Raw genomic sequence first — 24,252 nt, forward strand, 5'->3', positions numbered from 1 at the left:
ATAGGACTTGAACATCTGGACTGGGATATGAAGGGTATGAGAAATCACTCTTTAGTTTAAAACCTCAGTGGAAACCATATACGTATATCTATAAAATCTCTAGCCAAATATTAACAGCTTAGCTACAAAATAACATTAAACCTTTATGAGGATCAAAAGATCTTGTCTCAAACTAATCTCCTAATATCAGACAGTGTAAAAGACTTCAGAAACATCAGCCTGTTTAAAATCTGCACAAATTTAAATTTCAGACCCTGTTGTTCTAAAAATAATCCTCCCCTGTGATTAAAAAATACATGAGAAAGGTTCGTGACTGCTGTGCACAGAAAGATGTCCATAGTATCTCGGCACACAGCTTTCAGCGTAGAATATCTGAGAGACACGAAATGCATCCCACATGTGAGGTGAAGGCCTCAAACAGCGTGTGATTAATTCACCAGAGTGCTGTTCTGGTGCCTTCCACAAGCTGGAATATCTCCATTTTCCACAGATGGCTATTATGGGCACCGTTCCTATGGCAGGGTGATAAACATTAGTGCTGTCTTTTTTGCGCACCTTGAGTTTTTAGATTAACCTTTCCTGTGTCTCATTGCCTTGTGATTCACTGCTTGCAGAGGAGGCTTTGTCAAGACCACGTGCTCTCTTCCAGGCAACAGTATCTGCAAAAAGCTAATATTTTGAAAGAGGCTGTGGCACCGGTGCCTTGTGGACATAATTACATACCAATATAGAGTTAGGCAGCATGGTTCAACCAAGCCTTCCATCAATTTCATAGTATTAGAAACAAAAAATGAGTATTTCCTATATAAATACCTACGGGAAGAGAGATTTGTCTTACATAGTCTATCCACTGGTAGAGCACGTTAGAAAAGCACAGGCAGCTTTCTTAGAGGCACTGCTGCAAGGGCAGTCCTGGGAGGACCATGGGGTTAGGATCTTTGGATGTGCTCCCTCTGTTGCGACCATTGGATCGGTACTAGCTGCTACAGAAAGACCAGGGCACAGCTGCATTTCTGGGCACCCTTCCTCTCCCAACAGTGTCTCTTTTTGGAGGTAGGTCTTGAGGTCCAAGAAGTCATCAATGTATAACATTGTGTAATCGCTCACTCCATGGAATATGAAGACTGGAATTCCTGGTCATCCACTGGAATGAAAGGGGTAGAAAGTGGGACTTTATCTATCTCCCCTCACCAAGAAGAGCTGTACAAGGACTAAACACAGTTTAACACCATGAATGTCGTCAAGGGAGAGCGTGTGAAAGGCTAAATATTTATTTTTAGCATGAACTTTCTGGGGCTAAAAATCAGACTCGTAAATTAACTGTCATTAACATCAGCACAGGTCCTTTAGAAACTTCCTGGGAGTACACTAGGTCTTGGACACAGAACATCAAATATGACAGTCACTGATCCCCCAAAGCCTGACTTTCCTGTCTAGAAATATTCTTTTAACCTTTAATAACAAAGTAGTTTCCTAAATAAGGCCTATTCATTTAACTTGCTTAAAAAAAACTCAAAGCAAAACAAAAAAGCTGCTGATTATCAGCAGTTTTCCTCTCCCTGTAGTCCCATCACTATATTTTTAGGCTGCAAAGCCAAGAAATTGATTTTTTTTTTTTCCTACTGATACTTACTGTCTTTTATGGCTGCAGAAGATTTTAGACCAGGAATGTGAAGCTTACAGATGGCTCAAATCTGGCTTGTGGGATAGAGTAGGAATCTGTTATAATGATCCATTTGGATATGCTCCCATTTTTTGATCACTGAATTTGAATCTATTAATCTTCTAGGCATTTCCAGTATGCCCATCATCACGAAATAAAGATGAGGAACTGCATAGCTATTTGTCTGTAAAGATTCGTGCCCCTGTTCTTGCCTAAACTACTGTTACATATCTGGTTTATAAAGTACTTTTTTCATCAAAGGAATACTACGTGTTGACCATAAAACAATATATTTCCTCACTCATGTGCACGTACAAGAGCAAAATCCCTATTCCAGAAAGGACAGGCCATATTTTCCAATCATTTTGGTGCCAAAGCAGATCAGTCAATTTCTAATTAACTCTAATTGGCTTCCTCACATGCTATTAAATTATTTACCTGGAGGCGACAGGTGCTCAAAAGCACCAAATATTTCCTCCTTACTTTGTAAATGTTAAGCACTATATTTGATTAAAAATAATCACCCACCACTTGTCACTTACAATCAAAAGCCTCATTGACCTAAACACATGCAAACCACATCTTTCACAATCACTGAAAAAACAGAGACATGGTCCATGTAGTAGATTCCTCAGTAGGTAATACAAGGAAAAAAAAAAAAAAAGGAGGGGGGGGGAAAGATGGGACAGCCTTGGAGGAAGCACTAGCCCATCTTGAAAGACATAGGCTCAGACTTCTGCCCAACGGTGAATATCATGCATGGCTCAGGGCATGCATAAAGGCCTTCCCTAAAAGCTAGGCAGCTAAAAATCTTTAGGTGCCTGAACCCCACAGCTCCCCGCATGTATCGTAGGTATAAACACAAAGGTGCAATGCTACCTCACCTCTCTCAATGTAAGGTATTGCCTTGGAGCCCATCTCAAAGTGGAGCTTCTTTTATGTCCAGGGCCCTAAGAAATTGGAGGTATTTATCCTGCCAACTGCTCCTGGAAAGTATCGTACAGGAACAGGGCAGGCAGAGAAATTCCTGTTTAATCTGTGACTCCAGGCACTTCCTGGCTAGAGCCAACGCAGCGCAAAAATGCAATGGGCAATCGGCTTCATTTATAGCAAGAAAATTATGCAAGTTCGGAGAAGGTTCAAACCCCAAAAGCAGCAAATGCAAGCAAGCAGCAGTCACAGAAGGTGTGCTGTTAAAGTATTTTCTGTCTGAAATGTCTTTAAATCATACTGCTGCATACCTACATAGACTCTGCAGAGGAGAGACAGAGATGCAGGCTGAAGTAGGCACCAAATTGGAAAGTGTTCATGGATTGATTTGAGAGTAACCTTATCCATGAGGACAGTTTAGAGAAAATGTGTTATTAAAGTACTTTATTTCCATTTAGAGATTCACACAGGCATACACAGACAGTAGGTGGTGACAGCTGTTACCAGAACCATTTGTTATCTTACTCCTGTTCAGCTTTTGACAGTGTAAAATGAATATAAATGCTGAAAAGCTTTACAGAGGTGGACCAAACAATAAAAAGCAGGGGGGAATGAATTCTGGTTAGGTTACTTTAGGGAAGAGCTTTATTTCTATTTATTCCTGAGGCATGGATATGTGCTGTGTTTCTAACACTGACAATACTGTTGAGAGAATTCTTGGTGGAGTTTACCGAATCCCCACCATCCTGACGTGGGGAGAGAGGGGAAAGCTGGCCTTGCAGCTAACTTTTTGTCATATCCAGAAACGGCATGAAAATAAGGCTTCAGTAAATTACTGCTTTTCCCTAATAATCCTGTCCATCAAAGTGGAGTGAACCTTTCACATAGTTTGCCTTAATAAAAGTGCTGGTGAGATCTCTCTGTGTTTGGACTTAGCAGCAGCAAATCTCTTGGCATCAGAGGGATTAAATTAGTTGGCCTGAAATTATATTGCTTTTTCCAAGCAATCATGACAGCTCTCAAAATCTTGCTACAATATAGTCACATCACACCAGCTGACAGTTGCCTCCAAAAAAACATTCATTTTGGCCAGCTCCTCCTGTGAGTGCTATCAACAGACTGATGCTCCTGCTTCAAAGTCCAACAGGCATTTTGAACTACAATCCTATCAAGAGGAGGTACTGGTATCAGTTTTGACTTTGTCCGATTGTTTTGTTTTCACATGGAATATTTACACCATCCTCGGTTTGGTTTGATCTTGGATGGACTCACAGTGGAGGACTGACAACCTATAAAGGAGATTTCAGTGTGTTGTACAGAATATAGAGTTCCTTCAAAACTATTGTAGTATATTGATTCCACAATATGTTTCATTCGAGAGCTTTGGGGTTGTTTTTTTCTTTGCTTCTGTGACTGCTCCTGTCACCCTGGCAGTACTGATAATGGGAACACTCCATAAAATCAGGATTGGTAATGAGAGGCACAGATTTATAGCACAGCACAGATTAAGCTGAAGTCAAACGGATTATATTTTCATAAAACATTTATTCCTGATATAATGCTTCTGAAACAAATTATTTACAAGATGAGAAAGACCCCTAAGATTGCACTGGGGGGAGGTAAAGCCTTTATCTAAAGCTGGGCCAATAAACAGGAATGACTTGGACTTAGGAGTGGTGAAGGGAACATCGTTAGCTTCTGTGGGAGGGAAAGATTCCTGTGAAGTTTATTTTTATAAAGCAGCATACACCTAGAAATGAGCACAAACGAGAATGCTATATCCTCTGAATTTGGTGGGCACTTGAAATCTCATTTTTGAGAGAGCTCTTGTCTCCAAAAAAGGTCAAAAGTGCCAGACACGCAAAACCTCTCAGCCTTTGGGGAGCATAAAATTTAGGTTTGAACTTCTCCAACATTCTGCCCCACCTGGTCACCAAATCCCTTCCATGTACCTCTGGTTCCTGCAAGAAGGCTGGTTGTAGCTGAAGGAATTTAAGCCTAGACATCTACAGGGCTTAAGATAAACCCAACGGACATGTGGGGAGAGCAGGCTGAACCCCACCCCACCAGACCCCACGATGAGGGCAAGCCTGTTAAGTTCATCTGGTAAAGTCCATACTCACCAGACCCATGCTTTTCTGGCAAACACTGGTTTTCCAAATAGAAATAGGGATCATTTCTCATAACTTAGCATATCTGAGGTATATTTGGCTCTCAGCCAGTACTGTGTAACCAGTAATATGCCCAAGATAGTAAATGCGTCCTGCACACACATTACCATTACAGAATCCAGTGCTAACTCTGCATAGAGCAGCTAATATGCCAAAAATATCATACATACGTATTATTTGAATTATCCATTGCAGAGCACATTGCAGGAAGCCTAGTAAATTTAGTTCTTGCCTGACATCTGCATTCATATTTAGTAGTGAATTATATATTTTCAATATGTTTTCTAGCAAGTTATTTACACAAGTCTCATTAACAATAAAGACAGGGGGTTTATACACAATTCCTGCTCTGCTGACTGAAATTGCATACCAAGATGTCAGTATGACTTTGAATAGAAGCTGGAAAGTTATGCTGCATGAAATCATACCATTGAGAGAAAATCCTCTCTCTTTTTATTCTCCATACTGACTTTTTTTTTTCCCCCTCTCTCCACTGAGACAAAACTGCCATTAACCGGTTCTTTGTTATGCTGGTATAATATGCAGTATTTTTGATAGTGCCTAATAGTTGTAAGGACCGGATTACAGTCCAATATATAAAAAGCAGTTTGTTTTCAGCGCTGTGTGAGGCTTGCTCTCAGGTTTTGAAGTTATTTTCAGAAGTAGCCTTCCTTAGCAGACATTTTCTGGGATGCAGTTAGTGTTTAACTTGCCAGGTGCCTGACGTGCAATGCAGTGACGTTACCAGGCTGATTACTTGGATAGCTCTGAAGTGAAGGCATCTGGTTAGGACTGTTGGCTAGTCAGAAGAAAAGGCACTAATTAAATATTTCTTGCCTTTTCAGGTTTGTCCCTCTGCTTAGCCATTCAAAAAAAAAAAATACTCCAGGGAAAACCACTAAGTTATCTTTAAAATGGAGAGGCATGATTAAACAGTGCTCTGCTAACAAAACAAAAAAAAAAAAAAGAAGAAAAAGAAAAGCAATCAGCTCCAGCAAAGCTAGCAGGTTATTGCTACATTCAGACCAACTCTTAACCCTTTTAGTCTGGCAAAGGAAAGCATGAGTGATCTCATGGAAGTTGCCAAAGAATCTCATTGCCACACATCATTTAACCAAATTTACTTGTTTTCCCAAGCTAAATTTCTATCAAATATGTATCTATATCCACATATGTAGATGGATATCTACTGTGCATCTTCTTTAAGGCAACCTGTATTCCCAAATTTAACACACACGAAGCCTATAGTAGTGATTAGTAAACTGTTACCATTGCCAGTTTCTTACACCTGAACCTTTCACCTTGTTTTCAGTGAAAACAGTTCCAACATGCCAATGTACAAATCACCTGAGCTCTAATTTTATTCTTCAGAATTACACACGTGCTAAGAAGCTACCTTAATGATCAGCATATCCACTGGTCTTTTACTAAAGCCATGGTGGGACTGGGGAATCTTTTCCTCTTTCTTATTACCTAATGCCTGGGAGGTCTTTACTCGTAAAATTTCCTTGCTTGCTACTGCCAAAATTAAAGCCTTAATACCACAACAAGATCTATGCTAAGTTCACAAAGTCACAGACTTGTTCTGTGACCTTTGACAAAGTACTTTATCACAAGCGTTTATACGACTGGGGTTTCAGCAATGTATTTATAGGGTCCTACACATTGCAAAAGAAACCTCCTTTATAAGTGAAAGTATAAAATAGAATCAGAGAATGATTTGTTTGGAAAGGACCTTAAAGACCACTCAGTTCCAACCCCCTGCCATGGGCAGGGACACCTTCCACCAGACCACGTTGCTCAAAGCCCCATCCAACCTGGCCTTGAACACTTCCAGGGATGGGGCAACCACAGCTTCTCTGGGCAACCTGTGCCACTGCCTCACCACCGTCACTGGGAAGAACTTCTTCCTTATATCTAAGGAACTAGAGAATCCCCTCCCTCGACCCTCTGGCCACACTGCTTGTGATGCAGCCGAGGACACAGTTGGCTTTTTGGGCTGCAGGCACACATTGCCAGGTCATGTTGAGCTTCTCGTCAACCAGCACTCCCAAGTCCTTCTCCTCAGGGCTGCTCTCAATCCATTCTCCACCCAGCCTCTATTTGTGCTTGGGATTGCCCTGACCCATGTGCAGGACCTTGCACTTGGCCTTGCTGAACTTCATGAGGTTCACACGGGACAACCTCTCAAGCCTATCCAGGTCCCTCTGGATGGCATCCCTTCCCTCCAGCATGTTGACTGCACCACACAGCTTGGTGTCATCGACAAACTTGCTGAGGGTACACTCAATCCTACTGTTCATGTCACCGACAAAGATGTTAAACAGCGCTGGTACCAATACCAACCCCTGAGGAACACTGCTTGTCACCAGTCTCCACTTGGACATCGAGCTGTTGACTGCAACTCTTTGAGTGCGACCACTCAGACAATTCCTTATCCACCAAGTGGTCCATTCATCAAATCCATGTCTCTCCAATTTAGAGAGAAGGGATGTCATGTAGGAACAAGGATGTCACGTGGGACATAACATAATTAGTGTCATTTTGCCCCTGATACAAAAATTGCAGGTAACGCTTTTGTTCCTTACATTTAATTTATATACTTGGTAACTCTTTGAATGGGATAGCTCAGCAGTCCTCCAAAGGATGCATGTATACAAAACCTGCGCAATGGCCTCCAGTTGTAACAAGGGTCCCTATGAAAATATAAATATCCTTTGGCAGGATTTTTTTAATTAAATATTAATTCTGGAAAAATATCCCTGTCTACTGGCAGGGATACTCTCAGGTAGATTAAGTCTGAAAGTAAAAAATGCTGTTATATTTGCTAGTTACGGTAAAGGACATAAAATGGTACATTGCAGGTTTTTAACCCCAGATTGGCTGTAAAGCTTCAAATGTTCAACTTATTTGCTTCAATTTCATAGCCTCTATAACCTTTAAGATATCGACAAGATTTCTGCAGACCAAAAGCTCACCAAAGTCTTAGGTAAGATGTACCCCCAAATTTCCCAGCTTGGAATTAAAATAAAATTCTGTAACATAGCTCTGGGAAAAGAAACCCTCAATGGTACAAAATGTAACTGCCTCTCCAAGCCCACAGCTATATCTAAATGTCCTTGTGACAAGACCTTAAGGTATTCAGAGGAGTGAGATAGATGCTGCTTTTTACCTTTTTCTTAAAGCACTCCAAAAACACCAACAGCCCTTTTGATCTTCAAAGGTAGTGTTATTGGATTGCAGACTACAGCACGATAAAGAAAACTCAGTTCTGCTAGGTGAAACATGAAAATTGCAAATAAATCTCCTCCCTGCTCATTATGTCTGTGCATGGCATAGCCTTTCTTCTTCCCTTGCTCTCAAGTCCAGCAGTGTTTCCCAAAGTTACAACCATCTGTAGCTACAGAGGTTCCTTTGGATCCCTAGGAAGTTTTCCTTTTTCTCTTCCCCTTTGAAACTCAGATGTGAGCCTTTCTACGACTCTTCTCCACATCCCCACATGTGCTGCAAAATCCCAGCTCGCTGTCTCCTTCCTGCCTAACTCCTCCCCTGGGAACTTCCCCAAATGAGCTTTTCTCAGGTGCTTTCTGGCACTGTCTTTGTCTCACCCCCAAAAATGCTCAGGCAGACTCAATATTCAGTGACAGACAGGTAAACACAAGGAAACAGTGCTCCTCCTGCTGCGTAGCCAAGTCCTTTGATCAGAAAAGGCCAGCAAAATACAGTAAAGGGTGATGAAACACAGACAAAAGGTATCATCTCCACTAGAGCTTGGAAAACAACAACATGCTTTTCAGGCTGCGCTGAGATGGTTCACTCAACAGAAACCTTTTCCACTGGTGTCTATGCTGCCACTAAAAAAGTCCCTTATAGCAGTGAGTACATTTAACTGTGCATCTCACTAATACCAGACACTAGGGCTTTTTTGTATATTCATAAATTTTCTGCTTAGTACAGAAGGAGCCATTTCTGTAAAATTAAGTGGAGTCTTACTTTTGGTGCATGCTGCTGTTGTTTGTAAGGAACTAGTGTCGAGGGATCTCTCTCAAACACATTGATGCACTGCAGAAATGCTACCAAAAAAAAAAATCAGGAGAGTTTGGGACATAGAATGTATACAACCTAGATGATCCCAAACACAGTCACATCACTTTAAAATATTACTCTGATTTTGTGAGATTAAAGATTAAGTTATTATTTCTTTCTTTGAACTCTTACTCTGAGATGTCTTAGAGAAGATCTGGCAGAACCCAATCTTCACTGTATTTAAACATATTTTCTGAATCCTTATCTGTTCAGATATGGTTTACAGAGACTCACGTCTTGGTTTTTGTCAAAGATAACTGAGGGTTTACACAGGTCTAAACATAATTCTTCATATCAGCAATAAGACCTGAGGAAACTCTGAATTGCAGCACTTTATACTGAAGGGATCCTTAAATGATTCTTTTCTTCTCACAATCATTCAAGAACTTGAAAGTCCAGGGAGTAGCCTCAGATCTCTCATTCCTATAAATTTAGCAGAGGTCACAGCATGGCCAATTCAGCTGAAAAGTGTTATTACAGAAAAATTTGATGATACTTTTATGTTCACTGATGTGAACATAATTCTCTGGGTCTTTTAGCTACATATAGCATGTCTTACCCATAGAGACACTTCAGCAGATATATATGATGCCATGAGCAAAGTTAAAAGTGATGAATTCTCTGATTTATAACTTCTACTGATAACAAGATGATAGAAAATCTTAAATGTATGGGTGTTATTATATACACTGTGTAACTTCACTCAGCAAAGAAGGGATGTGAAAGAAAAAAAAAAATTTATCACACTGAACTAGGGGGACGCTTCCTTGAATGACCCTTGTTGTCTGTAAAGAATTGACCTGATCTCTAACCAATGCACAAAAATCTTAAAGATAGTGTTTGCTTTGTAGGTGCTAAGTGTGGATGGGGGTCTATAATCCTTCTTACTTTTAAGGCTCACACAGAGGAAGAAAGATGAGTATATAGAAGAGCTTTTTTTCTTGACAGATTAAATCTTCTAGAGAGATCTCAAACGGCTGAGTGGAAATAGCACCTCCTAAAGATCAACCACTGGATTTTAACTACATAGGCACAAGAAATTAATTATTGTAACTAAACTCATTAGTGAGGAGGAGCTAGACAAACAGGCCAGATCCTCTTCCTTCCATTTGAAAGCCTTGGTGATTGGTAAAACTGGGCTCAAGTGAAAGTCCCTTGGTTATACCCCATTCAAAGCAGAGGCTGCATTCATCCACATTAGGCTGCAGTTGCGTATCAGTGCCGTAAGGGTCCTCACCACTGGTCTCGGTGTCACCCAAGAGTTTAAGTACACAGCCTAGGTAAATATTAATTTGTTAATCTTCATTAGAAATCTCCTTTTAAAGCTGATTCGCAGTGAAGTCACTTAGATGAAATCATCGCACACTAAACAATCCTGTTAGGGATGTTTATCCAAGCAAAGGACATTCGATTATGTTTTCATTAGTAGCACTATATGGTTATTGTCCTTAAAGACAAGGCTTTTAGACATAATCTATCTGCTTACAGTTGAATTTTCTTAAGAAATAAAAGCTAATTTTTACTACTTTTTGGTATTACAAAACCAGGTTGCCTATAGATGAATAAAACAAAGATTTGAGGACCAAAGGTAGTCCTGCCCAGTATCACAGCTCTGCCAGTGCAGACAACTCTGTGAAACTTTAAGAAGTTGTGGGTTATCTAATTCTAATGCTGCACGTTATAAAGTAGAACATTATTTAATGAGAAAGCCACTGGCTGTGATGAACAGCAGGCAATTTATCTATCAGGAAAAGAGTATTTTTTTAAAACAGAAAATACGATGTTTCTCTCTGTGAAATTCTAGAAGCTCAATAAGATGGGGAAGATGGTTGATCTCATCCTTTTTACTTCCTATAGCAGTTTTCTGGAAGGACAAGTCCTCCCATTAAATGAGGGAGAGGGTTTCTGGTTTCCTTGCCTTGTGTCACTCTCTGCTTTCCTACACGTGGGACAAAGGCAGCAGAGCCTAAGGCAGAGTTCACCACTGGCTTACTGAAATAAGTAAATAGCTGTCTGAGACTCCTCCTTCAAACTCAATCCGAAGACAGCCATGGATTTTGGGAGCCTTTATTTTTTAAAATGGGGTGGGGGGGAGGGGAAATATAGTTTCTTTCCTAACAGTGATTTTTAGTTTATTATCTGCTCTCTTGACTATCCCTTCCAGGAAGATGATACTGCATTTATATATATTTTATATAACATAAGTTCACATGTATTTGTACTGATTTTTGTAATGCTAACTTTAACTAAAGTCAGGGTATATTTTACTTAGAAGTCAGTTTTCTCCATTTATCAGTTACAGAAACATTTCTACCTAACAAAAGGTGTGTGTGTATATATATATATAGTAAATAATGGTTTTGTTTCTTCTACAGCTTTGCAGTAAAGGTGCTGCCATAGACAATGCCTTTGAGCCATCTCCAGAAGATATTTCCAGTATCGCCAGTTTTATTGAGACAAAGCTTGTAACCTGCTACTTAAAACTGGAAAAGCCTGATGATGCTCTGAATCATTCACACAGGTAAGAATAAATATTGGTTAGATACACTGCTAAGACTGAAATCAAAAAGTAAACAAAGACTATGAACAAATTCTGTGCAGGAAGAATCAGTCTAATAATGAGATAAGAGGAATTGATAAAACACAACTTACACATGGCAGTGATGTTTAGATTGGACTAATTCTCAAAATCTGCAACATTAAGCCACAATAGTCATGTATATTTTTACTGCTTTGATAATGCAGCAGGTAAGGATATTACAGTTAAGTCATGTACATAGTTCAGGGCACCCTTAAGATTGAAGCTAGACAAATACATGCTCAGCCTTATATGACAGTAATGATATTATGAGCTCTTGATCTTTTTCAAGCCAGATTAGGTCAGGGATGGCTTCAAATTATTTTCATTACGTAAGTCCTCATGGGCCCACTTGTGATCCACAAAGACCAGCACCACCAGCAATGCATAAAGCCAGAAACTAAACTTGCTCATGGTGGAGATGAAATTCCCATTAGTTGCAGATGACTTAGGATTTTGCTGGATTTGTGCTGCCTTTAATTGGCATTCAGACATAACGATAGTTTCCGTTAAGCATGTGCATGTCCTGCCAGCAACACTTCATTGAGGTCTCCATTCATTTTTTCCCTTGTATGAGATGTATTAAGATGTACACCAAAATTAATGTAGGGTGAGAATTTTTTCACACAATCATCTCAAATGAATGTAACTACAAAAGGAGTCGTTACAACAAAAGAGGAGGCACATGCTTATGCCTAATTAGCAGGAGAGAGTGCTGAAGATTAACGTATTGGTATAGAAATACGATGCTGTCACACCAGCGGGTTCATTTAGTTACACGCAAAGTCATGGGAAGTCTGAGAATCCTGACTTAGCGACGAGGTCTTCGTCTCCCGTCCTCACTCATCTCCACCTCTTTCCCCAAGCATTTTTTGTCTGTAAAGCTATGCCTACCTGGAGCCTGTACACATTGTGGGGGTGCACCCTTCAGACTAGTTCCAAGTACCAACCTGGGTTGACAGCCTGCATGCCCATGAGTGGTTAGAGAATGTTAGGTGAACTCCCAGGGCACATCTCTCTCTGGGTTGACAGTCTGCATGCCCATGAGTGGTTAGAGACTGTTAGGTGAACTCCCAGGGCACATCTCTCAGGGACGCAACCTGTATTCTTTTCAGGTGAAGCATTCTGTTAGGTGAGCCAAAGCATAGCAGGGAAAAGTGGAGAAGCAGCAAAGTAGGGAAGACTGAGATTCCTGTTAAAAACCCAAAAAGTAAAAAAACCCCACAAACCAAAAAACAAACAACCCAACAAAAAGAAAGATTTTTTAAAAAGTGCATTCCTCATGCAAACTAAAAACAAACCATATTTTTTCATGACTTCTCAAAGAGCATGTTAGAAAAGAAAAAAAAAAAATATACATATCAAGTTTAACTGAACTCGTAGCTTTCAGAAAAATGGTACTGATCGCTCTCTTGTTCTAACTGTGATTTCCAAGAACACTAAAATAAGGAAGCTATTTGGACAGTATAAATGTAACTAGAACTGGAAACACTTTTCTTTACCTTCTTTAAATTATCTTGATTTCAAATTAGTAAGATGTATTGACCCCAGTGCTACAGAAACTAAAGCCTATTCAGACATGCTTTGGTTTCAATTGTCTTAAAACAGAAACCTACAGAGAAAATAAGTGCAGTCAGATTGAGATCATTGGAAAACTGAAGGAGGGAAAAATTCTTCACCTTTCTTTCTTACATATAATTATAACAATTTGTTCTTAATTCCTTTAGTTACATAGCACAAAGAAAAGCAGCAATCACTAATGCCTGTTTTCAATAGAATTCATTTAATAACTTGCAGAATGGGAATAAATCTACTGACCATAGTGGTCACATTGTAAAATGCAGGAACTGATAAAATAGTATACCAGTAAAAAAATATTCTGAGACATAATTAACATAAAGACAAAACTTGAAATACAATCAATAGCTATATTTTTCAAAAAGAACAAATAAATTACTCTGAGCTCTCCTACTAAAAATAGCTTACTGCCATCAGTTAACTAGCGCATTTAGAATTTTTATTCCCATTGAGTTTTTATGTCATCACCACATTGTAATGGTTTGCTGGTAATCCTTTGGCATTAATCATGAATCCAAATTAAAATATTCGTTTCTGCATTTATTTGCATTTACTGAACTATTCTTTCTTTAATTTCATGCAAATTTCACAGCTCCTGCATTCATTTCTGAAGTCTTATTAGCCAAAAATCAGCTTTAATATTCTCAGATATAGTTGCAAATATATAGAAGTGCATTTTGCTAGGAAGAAATCTCGCAAAATATCACAACTAGAGAAACAGAGAAAATAGATAAAAATTCCAGCAGCTAGGATTTACAGTGTTCAAGAACAGGCATCTGCAGGGGAATAGCTTTCCCATTCTTAAGAAAGGGAAGGAAGTACAATTTATATTATCAGCTTTAGATCCTGTATGAGGAGCCAAGTCTGGGTCCTCCTGAAAGGTGGAAATTGTACTCTCTGGTTGCTTAATATCAAAATCTAAGGCTGCCTTCAGCATCAGTGGTACAGTTGAGGACACCGCCTGGGTTCTGATCATTTGTCAGGCTGATCAAAAGATTTATCCTCTGCGATCAAACACTATTCAAACCACTTCTCATCCATCACAGCTCTGAACAAATGTGCCATGGATTGACCTCACCAAGCAACATCTGCAGTAACCTACTTGACCACCACTTTTCATCATAAGATAGCCATCAAGATAATTCTTAACTTGCAATCTGAAGCTATAAAATGAATGACACAATATTTACATGCCCTGTGGTCCTTTTGGCCCAGGCATTATGGCATACCAGGGTTTAATGATCTTAATAACCCCATATGGCTTGCTGAGAAATTAGATTTTCCCTTTGGTTGCAGAAGGCAATTTTCAATTATAGCAGATGGCAAAACAGTGAAGGTCTGAGAAGTCAAGATCTGACTAAGAAACCTCAGATTAGTACTTAGGCCTTATGTTGCTCAGCCTAATAATGTCAGTGGTTGAATTTTTGCCCCAAATGGAAACAATCTTGAAGCAGAGCAGAGCATTTCAGCAGAGCAGTCCCTCAATTATGCCTGCTCTTCAGAGGGCCAGGCCCAACAGAGAAATCCACAAAGTCACAATCACATGTGGAAAAACAACCCATGGTTTATTGCGTACACAGCTCAGCAACAGTTAAGATTCAATTTTGTTTGCAATTGGAGAGAGTGATGCTGAACTCCATGACAATTGAAGATGAAGGATCCTTCAAAACATGATATACGTGACTTTCTCAATGAGACTCTATATCCCCGTACAGTTTCTTTGTTTATTTTGTGTTGTGGGTTTTTTTTCCTTCAAGCAAGCTAAAATAAATCTGCAATGATACCATGTGACTTGCTCTTTGCACATGGGAAAATAACACACAACTTTTCTATTGGAAATATGCTTTTTGCCACTGCACTTATACTTCCTCAGCTTCTGTGGTCCTCATGGCACACAAGATTTGAAGAATGACAGACACAAGGCTTGATCCAGTTGCCTAAACACAGACTGCTCTTTGTAGAGATCCTGTACATGGATCATATGCTAGAAAACGTGGAAGAGATTAATGTCACCTACCCAGCAGCAAGTGACAAAGGGCATCACTCCCCACCCAGCTGTAGTATGGCTGCTGGTGCCATAGGAGTCCTCTGGAAATAAGCTCCTCAGCAGGGGAACCAGGCTGCCCACCATAAGTAAAAAAATCACATCTCTTCCCAATGGGATTGCTGTCATGCCATAGAAAACCCACAGCTGGTGGTGGGAGGTGCATTGGTAAGTGCTGTCTGGAAAGGTGTTTGCGACCTGCCTCCTCCCAGAGCATCTCTGGGCTTTGCTCCCTGCCCTTCTTCCCTCAATCTGGAAATTGTAGATGTAAAGGGCCAAGGGGAGGAAGAGGAATCGGACATTGTGGCATGTTTCTTCAACGTTATCTCTGAGTAATGCCTGAAAAATATGCTTATGATAATGAGGACTGTTGTACAGAGCTATTCAAAAATCTTTGGGGGTTAGCAAAGATTTTCCTGTGTCCTTGCTGACTCTGCTCCGCAGCATGACCCACTGCCAATTCTCTCTCTCCCTCCCAGAAAGGCAACGCATAGAGAATGCAATAAATCTGTAAAGCTTTTTCTGCTATGCCTTTTTATGTGGTTGGTGGAAGGCAGGGCTCTCTAATGCCTCTTGCACAATTCATAGGGAGACACATGAAGTAGAAAATAGCACCTCTGTTAAGTAGTACACGATTGCTTTAGTGATGACTTAACAGAGGGAATCTCTTATGGAGGCACAGCAGGGGGGGGGGGGGGAAGAAAATCTAAACCAGCTGAAGCCTCACAGATTTAATTCTAAATCCTCTGCATTTTTCCCCCAGTGACTTTTCAAACACTTACAAAAGGTTTAAAATAATTATTAATGATCAAGCTCTATGCAATATCTGTCAGAAAACAAGGCATCTCAAAACTTAGTGTATTATAGACAGCATCAGTCAGAACTCTAATCCAGATTAATTCAGAACTTTCAGACTAAAAATTCAATATTCAGCTACTTCTTTATTCCCTAGGTTCCTTATTTTTCACCTTTAAAATAGGACTCTATAAAAGTTAAGTCGAAGAATGGAATTGTAGTGAAATATTAAATAATCAAAATAAATAATGCAATGATGCTATGATACAGTGCAGTCAGTGGGCATTAAAATGGAGACAGAATAGAAGAAGAGCATAGATTCTTAGGTAGAAATAGAATAACAAGAAACCTAATGGCTGATGCTGCTAATCTGTGGGAATTCTGTAGTGTAACATATACTTTGCTCTAAACTACTCTCCTAAACTCTTTACCTCCTCAGAAAAGCGAAGAAAAAAAAAAGATAAGAATTAGCAGCACCTAATTACTTCAGCAATTGTGTTAAGCATATTGCAATATACATAATACATGAGATATTAATAATACGAAGCTATTCCATTGAGATGCTCTGGATAATATAAATCAGAAGTACTCTTAAAAAAATAATTCCTTCTCATGCAATATTTCAAATATTTCTATGTAGTTAAACTTTTTATTACTTTTTAAATAAGAAGTATTTTCTCTGGATTGTGATTCTCAACTCTGAATTATATGTTATTTCCACGTTGGTATATCAGTGACATAGTTCCTATTTTATGGGCTGAGACTTCCTCCTCAAAGACTATATTGCCCTTGACTTTGATGACGCTATATTGCAAAAACATTTATCTAGACAACGTGTAGTAGGATCTTATTAAAGAAAAGCATATTTGGAAAAAAAATACAGTTCCTCATAAAAGGAAAAGTCTAGCAACCTTGAACTGTTTTATAAGAGTTGAGATACATTACAGCAGTCCAAATGGCATCAGAAAATTTGGTGGTCAAAGAAGTGGTACTTGTACGGCTGGGAAGTGAGTGGGCGGTACATTACACAAACAAGACAGGGAATGCAGAGTATCTCCACTTGTGTTAAGATGTTTCGGGAGCTTTGAAACAAGATCTTTCTAAATATCTTTTTGTTCTGGACCTGAGAACATTCTCCTTTTTACCACCTTCACAGCTGAGGAATTGAGACCTGTATAGCACATTTATCTTATGCTTGCAATTCAAAGCAAATTGCTGCTGCAAAACCTTTTAGCATGGCAGTTATATTTCACTTTACTGACAGAGAAAAGACATTGTGTGAAACCTTTTTTGGGAACCCACACTTCCTCCCATGCTGCCTGTTTAGATATGAAAACTTCATGAGATGATTTCTTCGGTGCACCGAAAGGTCCTCGCCCATAGATGCCATAACTGCATATTTATGATTGGTTGTACAAAAAAAAAATAATCTAACTGCACAAAGACAAGTCAGGTGTCCTCCTTCAGTATAAGAGGATTTGGTCCTGTTCCTTGATCCACCTAAGTTTGGTAGGAGCTTTTCTGTCTTTGTTTGCAGCTGTTTGTTTGGTTCAGTGATGATGGCTATATTAGAAGGGATTTCTATTTATCAGATTACCGAAGAGACCCGTTCTGGACTCTGCCAGATTTGCCTTGATAAGCAGTATTTGGTATGGCTACTCTTGTAGCTACATCTACAAAGTGGTCCTGGCCTTTTTGTCCTCCAGCTTTTTTCTCTCCAACACAGACGTTATCTAATTTTGCATGTCACTTCTTTAAAAAGAGTGGCCAAAGCAGGGAGGGAAGGGTGCTCCTTCCTTCATGGACCAGAGAATTCACACAGGGGAAAAAGGTCCCCAAGCCCAGGGCAGGGTAGGCAGTCACAGCCAGGCATTTGGTGGCAATAGAAAGAAAACTTCCCATGGACCGATGGGTCTGAACCTGTCTGGCCACTAAAAGACTGAAACCAAGCTTGGGAGAAAGGCCCTACCTCCCTCACGTGTCCCTTCAGTTGGCTTTCCTCACCACAGACACCCTCCTTCTCCCTTTACTTATTGATGCCCACTAGCACTGAAACCACTGCACTCTTGTCCTCTGGGAGAAAGTGCTTCTGCATGCCTGCTTTCACAAGCCTACCAAATATTTCCACCAGCTTGTTGCAAGAGAGGTTTGGTTTTTTTTTCCTCTTCAGGATGTCAGCTTTGGTAAATTCTCATAGAGGAAGGACACCCACAAGCTTTTGTGCATCCAAGACACATCCCTTTTAGCTCCCTACAACAGCACTGGGAGGAGAAGTGGTTTAGAATACAAAGTTGGCTGCAAGCAAACATACCACCATGAGGTCCTCAAATAAAATCATAACATAGCTGCACATGCAAATTGCAGGAAAATATGATGAGGTTTATTCCTGGCTACCACAGAGTTCATGAATTTGAGTTTCAGGAATTTGGCTGCCTCTAGTAGGGCTGAACTCTTAAACCAGCCCTTGGGATCACAGAACAGAGCATGGCAAACTGACAGATGTAAGACTAGTACTACACTGCAAATAATAAGCTACCTGCCATACAGATGAAACGAGGAAAAAGAAGAAAGTTGAAGTTCAATGTAATTGTACAGGATTTGTCAGGTTCATCTGTAAGTATATTGGGGCTGGATCATCACCTGTACTGATTGACAGTATTCACTGAAGATAAAAGCATTGTATTAGTCTAAAGCAACTGAATACACGGCTCTGCTGAATACTAGTTGACACGTTACTTGCACTGACATTGTATTTGATGTTGTAGTGACGAACGCCCCAGCGACTATGTTCGTACAGTCACTCAGTACCAGCGACATAGGGATGTGCCAGCACAGCACCCTGCCATACTGACCCACGCTAGCTTTACATCTCTCCGCATTGAGGCACATATTGCTTTAGCACTGACTTTTTACTTCTGACAAATCACCCGATTCCTCTCTAATGGTCATTTATAATTCACTATTAAAATGCATTTGTACTGAAGACCACACTGTATCCCAGGAAAGTATGGACAACTAAGAGAAAGCTTCTGCCACTCTAATTAAAGACATAACTACATGCACCCCTACAAACAAGCTAGCTTTAACTCACAGTACTAGCAAGAAAAATGACTTTATCTGTTTTAGCAGTGAAGTGTATTTTTTCACTTGTTTCATCTATAGAATCATCTCATTGACTTTTTCTTGGCCTATAAAGGCCAAACACAAATGATGTGGTAGATAGTAGCAGAAGCACTTTTTCATGTCAGTCAGATTAGAGTTAAATCCCTGTTGCATTTAGGAAGGAATTTGATAGAGAATGGGCACCTTAGAGAAAAGGCAATGTGATTTCTAGCAGCCAGTTTTGATGTAGCAATCCGAGTTTCTTGCCACACCTGTTTTCTTAACATAAGGCAGTAAGATTGAAAGAAAAACTTGGAGAGAAAACCCCAGGCTAACGTGTGCATCTTTGATTCGCGTACTCCAATTGCTATGATGGGGAGAGAGTCGATGCCTTCTTCCCCCCTCCTCACAGTTTGAAAAAAGATAATAGGACAAACACTGTATTATTTTTAAGAGAATATGTCAAGATGAAAAAATGAAAATGTCAAAAAAGAGGCTGATATACAGCATTACTTAAGGACTGTTTTGTTGAGAAAAACTGACCAAATGATTTACGAGAAGCTTTTAACAGGGCAGTCTTTGGATTACAGTTAAGATGAAAAATAAATGAAAATCTATTTCAAGTTTACTTTAGCCTAGTCATTTGACAGATGAGGGCAAAACCTGGCAAGAACACAAGTTTTAATCTTCAGATGTAGCGACTTTATTTGCAGTTTTGCGGATTAGAAGTTTTCTCTGTGCAAAATAAGAGCTATCTGTTTTCAGACATTTCCTGTCGAAATTGCTTTTTCTACCTGAAGCTCCCATGAGAGGCACGTGAGTAAAAAGACTAAAGGACCGATGCTTCTGCGCATGGCACAAATTACCACATACAGAGATTGTCCCGACTGTGTTGCAGACAGTGTGTCCACCACCTTCTTCCCTTCCTAATCCTTCTTTCAACCCTGCCTCTTGAAACACAGCCCTCCTAATTAATTACTGGATTAAGCAGCCTAGTAGTACCAAGCCTGCTCGTGGCTGGAGGTGGATCTTGGAGCATGGACTTGTTCTCAGTATGCAGAGCCTGGCACATTTCTGCCTGGCCAGATGGGTCCCCCATCTGCTCCTATTTGAAGGAGAACTTCCAGAAATTAGGGTTTTCCTCTTAACCCTTGTTCGTGTGATTCCTTTCCTTCCTATTTTCATTCAGGTTTTTTTCCCTTTCATCAAAATCACCTGAAGCACATCAGATTCAGATTTAAAAGCCAAAGGCATAGCTCTGCACAGTTTTAGTGCACACCCGGCATTAAATTAGCACTGCTCTGCACAAAGGCTACTAAACTGGAGCTGCATCAGTACAGCAAAGGGCTTCTTTTGGGTAGAGTAGTAACACAGCTGAAATTATTTCTAGCGTATAGGCTATAGAGAGCCTAGCAACATCAAACCAAACTGCCAGGAGTCAAAGGTAGCTTTCTGATGTTTGCTCAAGCTATTAGAGTATACTATAATATTTTTCAGTATAGAATTTATAGATTGAGAGAAGTAGTTGATCTTTTTGAGACTAGTAAAAAAAAAATCAAGATTGGAAAATGGAGAGCTGATATCTATGAAAATCTGCCACAGTTCTATATTTATTATAAGCCTATCACAGCACATCCTGCTCAAAGACTTACAGAAAATGTGTTGCTAACTACCAGGGAATTATTGATTTTTTAATTTTTTCCCCTCATAGTGCTATTGCTTGCCTGTGGTAGAACCGATAACTTAGAGAGGAGAGCGAAAAAAAAAGAAAAAAAATCAATATTACTATCATCAACTGTTGATTACAGTTTACAGCAGCAATAATCTCCTTTAAAATAGCTTGCAGAAGTACCAGTTGTCATCTACATAAGATATTACTGTTTTGGTCAAATCATTAAATGCAGATAGTATTTGATGTTTTGATGATTTTGTTTTGGTTAAACTAAGTTTTGGTGACCATCAGTATTGTCTAAACTTCAGGTCTGAACCATGTTTGGCTGAGAATTGCAGTGTCTGCTCTTGGCATTATTTTTTTGTTACTGGTAAGAGTGATGTGTTCCCCTCATTAAGAGCAACTAATTTGCCATATCCCAGACTGTTTCGTACATTGTGTTTTAGTTCAGTATTTAGATATGTCCTCAGTCACTAAGGTCTGTACTTCCTCCAGTAATGTCTGAAGTTACATGATATTTGTCACTGGTTTCCCCCCACACACCTTCTTCCCATAGAGGTAGTTACTGCAGGGTAATGCTTTCTGTCCATAAAGTTTGCTGAGCATTTTTTCAAATGTTGGACTGGGAAAGCATAGTTCTGAGATGCTTCCTAGTCACTATACCACCTTAGGATGGTCTTCAGCAGAGCTGCTTCTCCAGAGCCCAGAGCAGTGTAAAGCTCCTACACTGTAAAGCTTTACTGTGCCAGAACAGAAGTGCCACCTGTTACATCTACCTTAGCAGTTTGGTTTGGCGCAATAATAGGACTATTATGCGCTTCACCTAATTTTCCCCATTTTTTGCACACTAGATTATTCACAGACCAATTTTGGCACTCACAAGCTAGATTCATTTCAGAGAAAACTAGCTACATGTTCTGCATGAGCTGGGCACAAAATACAAGAAGCACCTAATGAAGGCACAGGAATCCAAACCAACAGCCGACCTTCAAGACAGTGTTGAGCAACATGCACGGGGACATTTTGTTTAAGGGAACGGACTAAGTCTAGTCTCAAATAAAAGCCCCAACTGTTTACACTATGGATGTAGGGGCCTCAACGTTAGCTTCTCTGATCTACTGACCCACTCCTTATATAGCTCATTACTTGCAGATGTAGATGTAACCATTCAGAGATTTAGGCCTTCTTCCAAATGCCTTGGAGAAAGTGCCTGCAGAGTTAATTTGATTCACAAGTCTACAGTATCTTGGAGGTACTTTTAGATTTTAACTTATTTTGACAGCTTCTTCTAAAGGCCACAGACATACAGTCCACAAGTGCTGAATACACATAGAAAAGACAGTTATCAGTCTTCTAAAATGCAGTGGGTGTTTCCATAAATGTGAATTTATAGCTGAATGTGTTTACATATAATTTTATGTCATAGTTTCGAGATGATGAATAAACTTTAATAAATGATTTGGTTATGAAGAGGATTACTTCTGTGATTATTAGTAGAACGAAATCACAAGAGCAATAGTTTTTAATGCTAACATGATATTCAAAACTTTCAATGAGGAAACAAAAGCCAGTTTGCAAGTTTTTTTGTAATAGAATGTAGTGTTAATCTCTTTGTTGACATCACAAACTACCCTTAAATACTTTATAAAACATGTATGTAATGATAAATACTAAACTTTGCATGCTAGAACATGCTATATGTACTTCTCCAAACACTGGGAGAAGTGCTGACCAGAGAAGCCAGTCACTTGTTGGCAGTCTCACAAGTGGAACTAATTAGATGTAGAAGGAGCTGTCACTCTTGCCCTCCTCCTGCTCACATCAGAAGGCTACCCTGCCTGCCAACCTAACTGCTTAGCTTATGCTATTTTTACCCTTCCATCTTTTTCTGATATTGACTTAAAGCCTGTAATTTGTTACACCTGGAAATGCATCTGTTAAAGTTAAGGGTCTAAGAAACATGCCAAGGTCCACCCACGTAGAGCCTATCACTTGTACAGAAAGTATTTCAAAATCTTCCAAGTTAACATTAAAAGACATTCTAGATGCATAGTTTTTCAGGTAGATGGGTCAGACAACTGCCACTCATGCTTGTGGAGACAGGGGTTAACAAGAAGTTGTAGTGGAGCGGTTTTGCTTATATTATCTACAAGCTAAATGCAATATAGAATATTACCACAAGAACTTTTTTCTAGAACAATACAAAAACCCTAATGAAACTGCATTTATGATATAACCTCAATAAAAATTTTAATAATGCTTGTTCATATATCACAGCTGTCAAGAGAAATTGATAGTTCATATTATATTTGAGACATACAGTGTTGAGTTGTCTAGAAAAAGTGTATAGTCACAGTTTGATTATTAGTAGCTTTTAATGATTTAGGAAATAGAAATCTAAACTTGTCCATCTCTCTTATCTTTTAAAGGAGCATTATTCTGAACCCAGCTTATTTCCGGAACCACCTGCGCCAAGCTGCTGTGTTTAGGTGCTTAAAGAGATACTCTGAAGCTGCAAGGTACTCTGGGGCTCGTGGATTTCTAATGGTTTCTCTACATCTCTTTCATTTCAGCTCTCAGTAGTAAGGATATCATCTTAAATCCAGGCTTTTCAAAAAAATCGGTGGGAGCTTTGTGTTGGCTTTCTGTATATCATCTCACATGCAGCAGAGCTCCAATACTCCCAGTTGGCGTAACGTAAATAATCCCAATTATGTCCCTAGTTGCGGTTAGGCTAACACATGTAGGAGCATTTACTTGTTCTGGGGCACAGGGATGAGCCCTGATCAGGTCCAGGGCTGTGCTGGGGCAAAAACTACAGGCACACAAGCATCTTCCACACCCTGGTTTCCTTCAAACCCTGGGCAGAAGCTCGGGTGTGCTCTGAATGGAGGGGGGGGTGGGAAGAAAGGAAAAAAGAAAAAAATAATCAAGATCTCAGGGTACGCTGTGGTATGCTGCAAAATTTAGCCTGCGTGCAGCTGATGAGATTGCTGGTGTGAACGGGAACTGCTGGCAGAAGGAAAGCCTGCAAGAGGAAGTTCTGCTTGTATGCTTGCATTAACACTGCCAAAAACTAAAAGTTTCAACATGCGGCAGAAGTTTTTAACCACTTAACACGCTTAAATGAAAGAAATACATGAGGAAATGCAATGGTGATTTGGCATGTATCACCATTACTACTAACATTAGACACTTACAGAGGAGTGTTCAGCTGAAGACCACAAGGTGTATCACAAAATATTTCACAAATCATTAGCTAACTAATGGCAGAAGAGTCAGTGTGAATTAGGCAAGAGACTGAAAGGGTCGCTTTGCTCATCATTTAAGATGGATGTTAGTGGTAGATCTCTGAAGCTGTTAAAATAGCAGCAAAACAGTTTGTACAGGGAGCCGAAGAAGACTTTATCCAAGCAGAGTTGCAGACAGCATTTGGGAGGATGAACTTCAATTTTTTGTGCTGCATTCAGCCAAAAACTCCATGATGAGCACTTTTGCTTCTACAGGACACTCATTGAGATCATGTCAAAGTAATCTCCACTAGCTTCCACACATCAGGACAGGAGAAGAAATCAGTTCCCCAAGGCAAGGAAACAGTGTTTTCCAAATTTCTTTAGAAATATAATTTCAGAT

At 39.7% G+C, this 24,252-nt stretch overlaps 1 protein-coding gene across 1 annotated transcript in view; it reads left to right on the forward strand.

Annotated features, from left to right (window-relative positions):
- LOC104162471 (spermatogenesis-associated protein 16-like) overlaps window positions 1-23,138 on the forward strand; it is a gene marked incomplete at both ends in the record, with an annotated part of 31,274 nt that extends 8,136 nt beyond the window's left edge. Inside the window, 2 exons of the mRNA XM_009701205.1 lie at window positions 11,226-11,371; window positions 23,049-23,138. Coding sequence (XP_009699507.1) covers window positions 11,226-11,371; window positions 23,049-23,138 — 236 coding nt within the window. The remainder of the gene's footprint in view (window positions 1-11,225; window positions 11,372-23,048) is intronic.
- Between the last annotated feature and the right edge of the window lie 1,114 nt (window positions 23,139-24,252).

The sequence above is a fragment of the Cariama cristata genome, unplaced genomic scaffold (assembly GCF_000690535.1).
Source record: "Cariama cristata isolate BGI_N322 unplaced genomic scaffold, ASM69053v1 scaffold6930, whole genome shotgun sequence".
Taxonomy (NCBI): domain Eukaryota; kingdom Metazoa; phylum Chordata; class Aves; order Cariamiformes; family Cariamidae; genus Cariama; species Cariama cristata.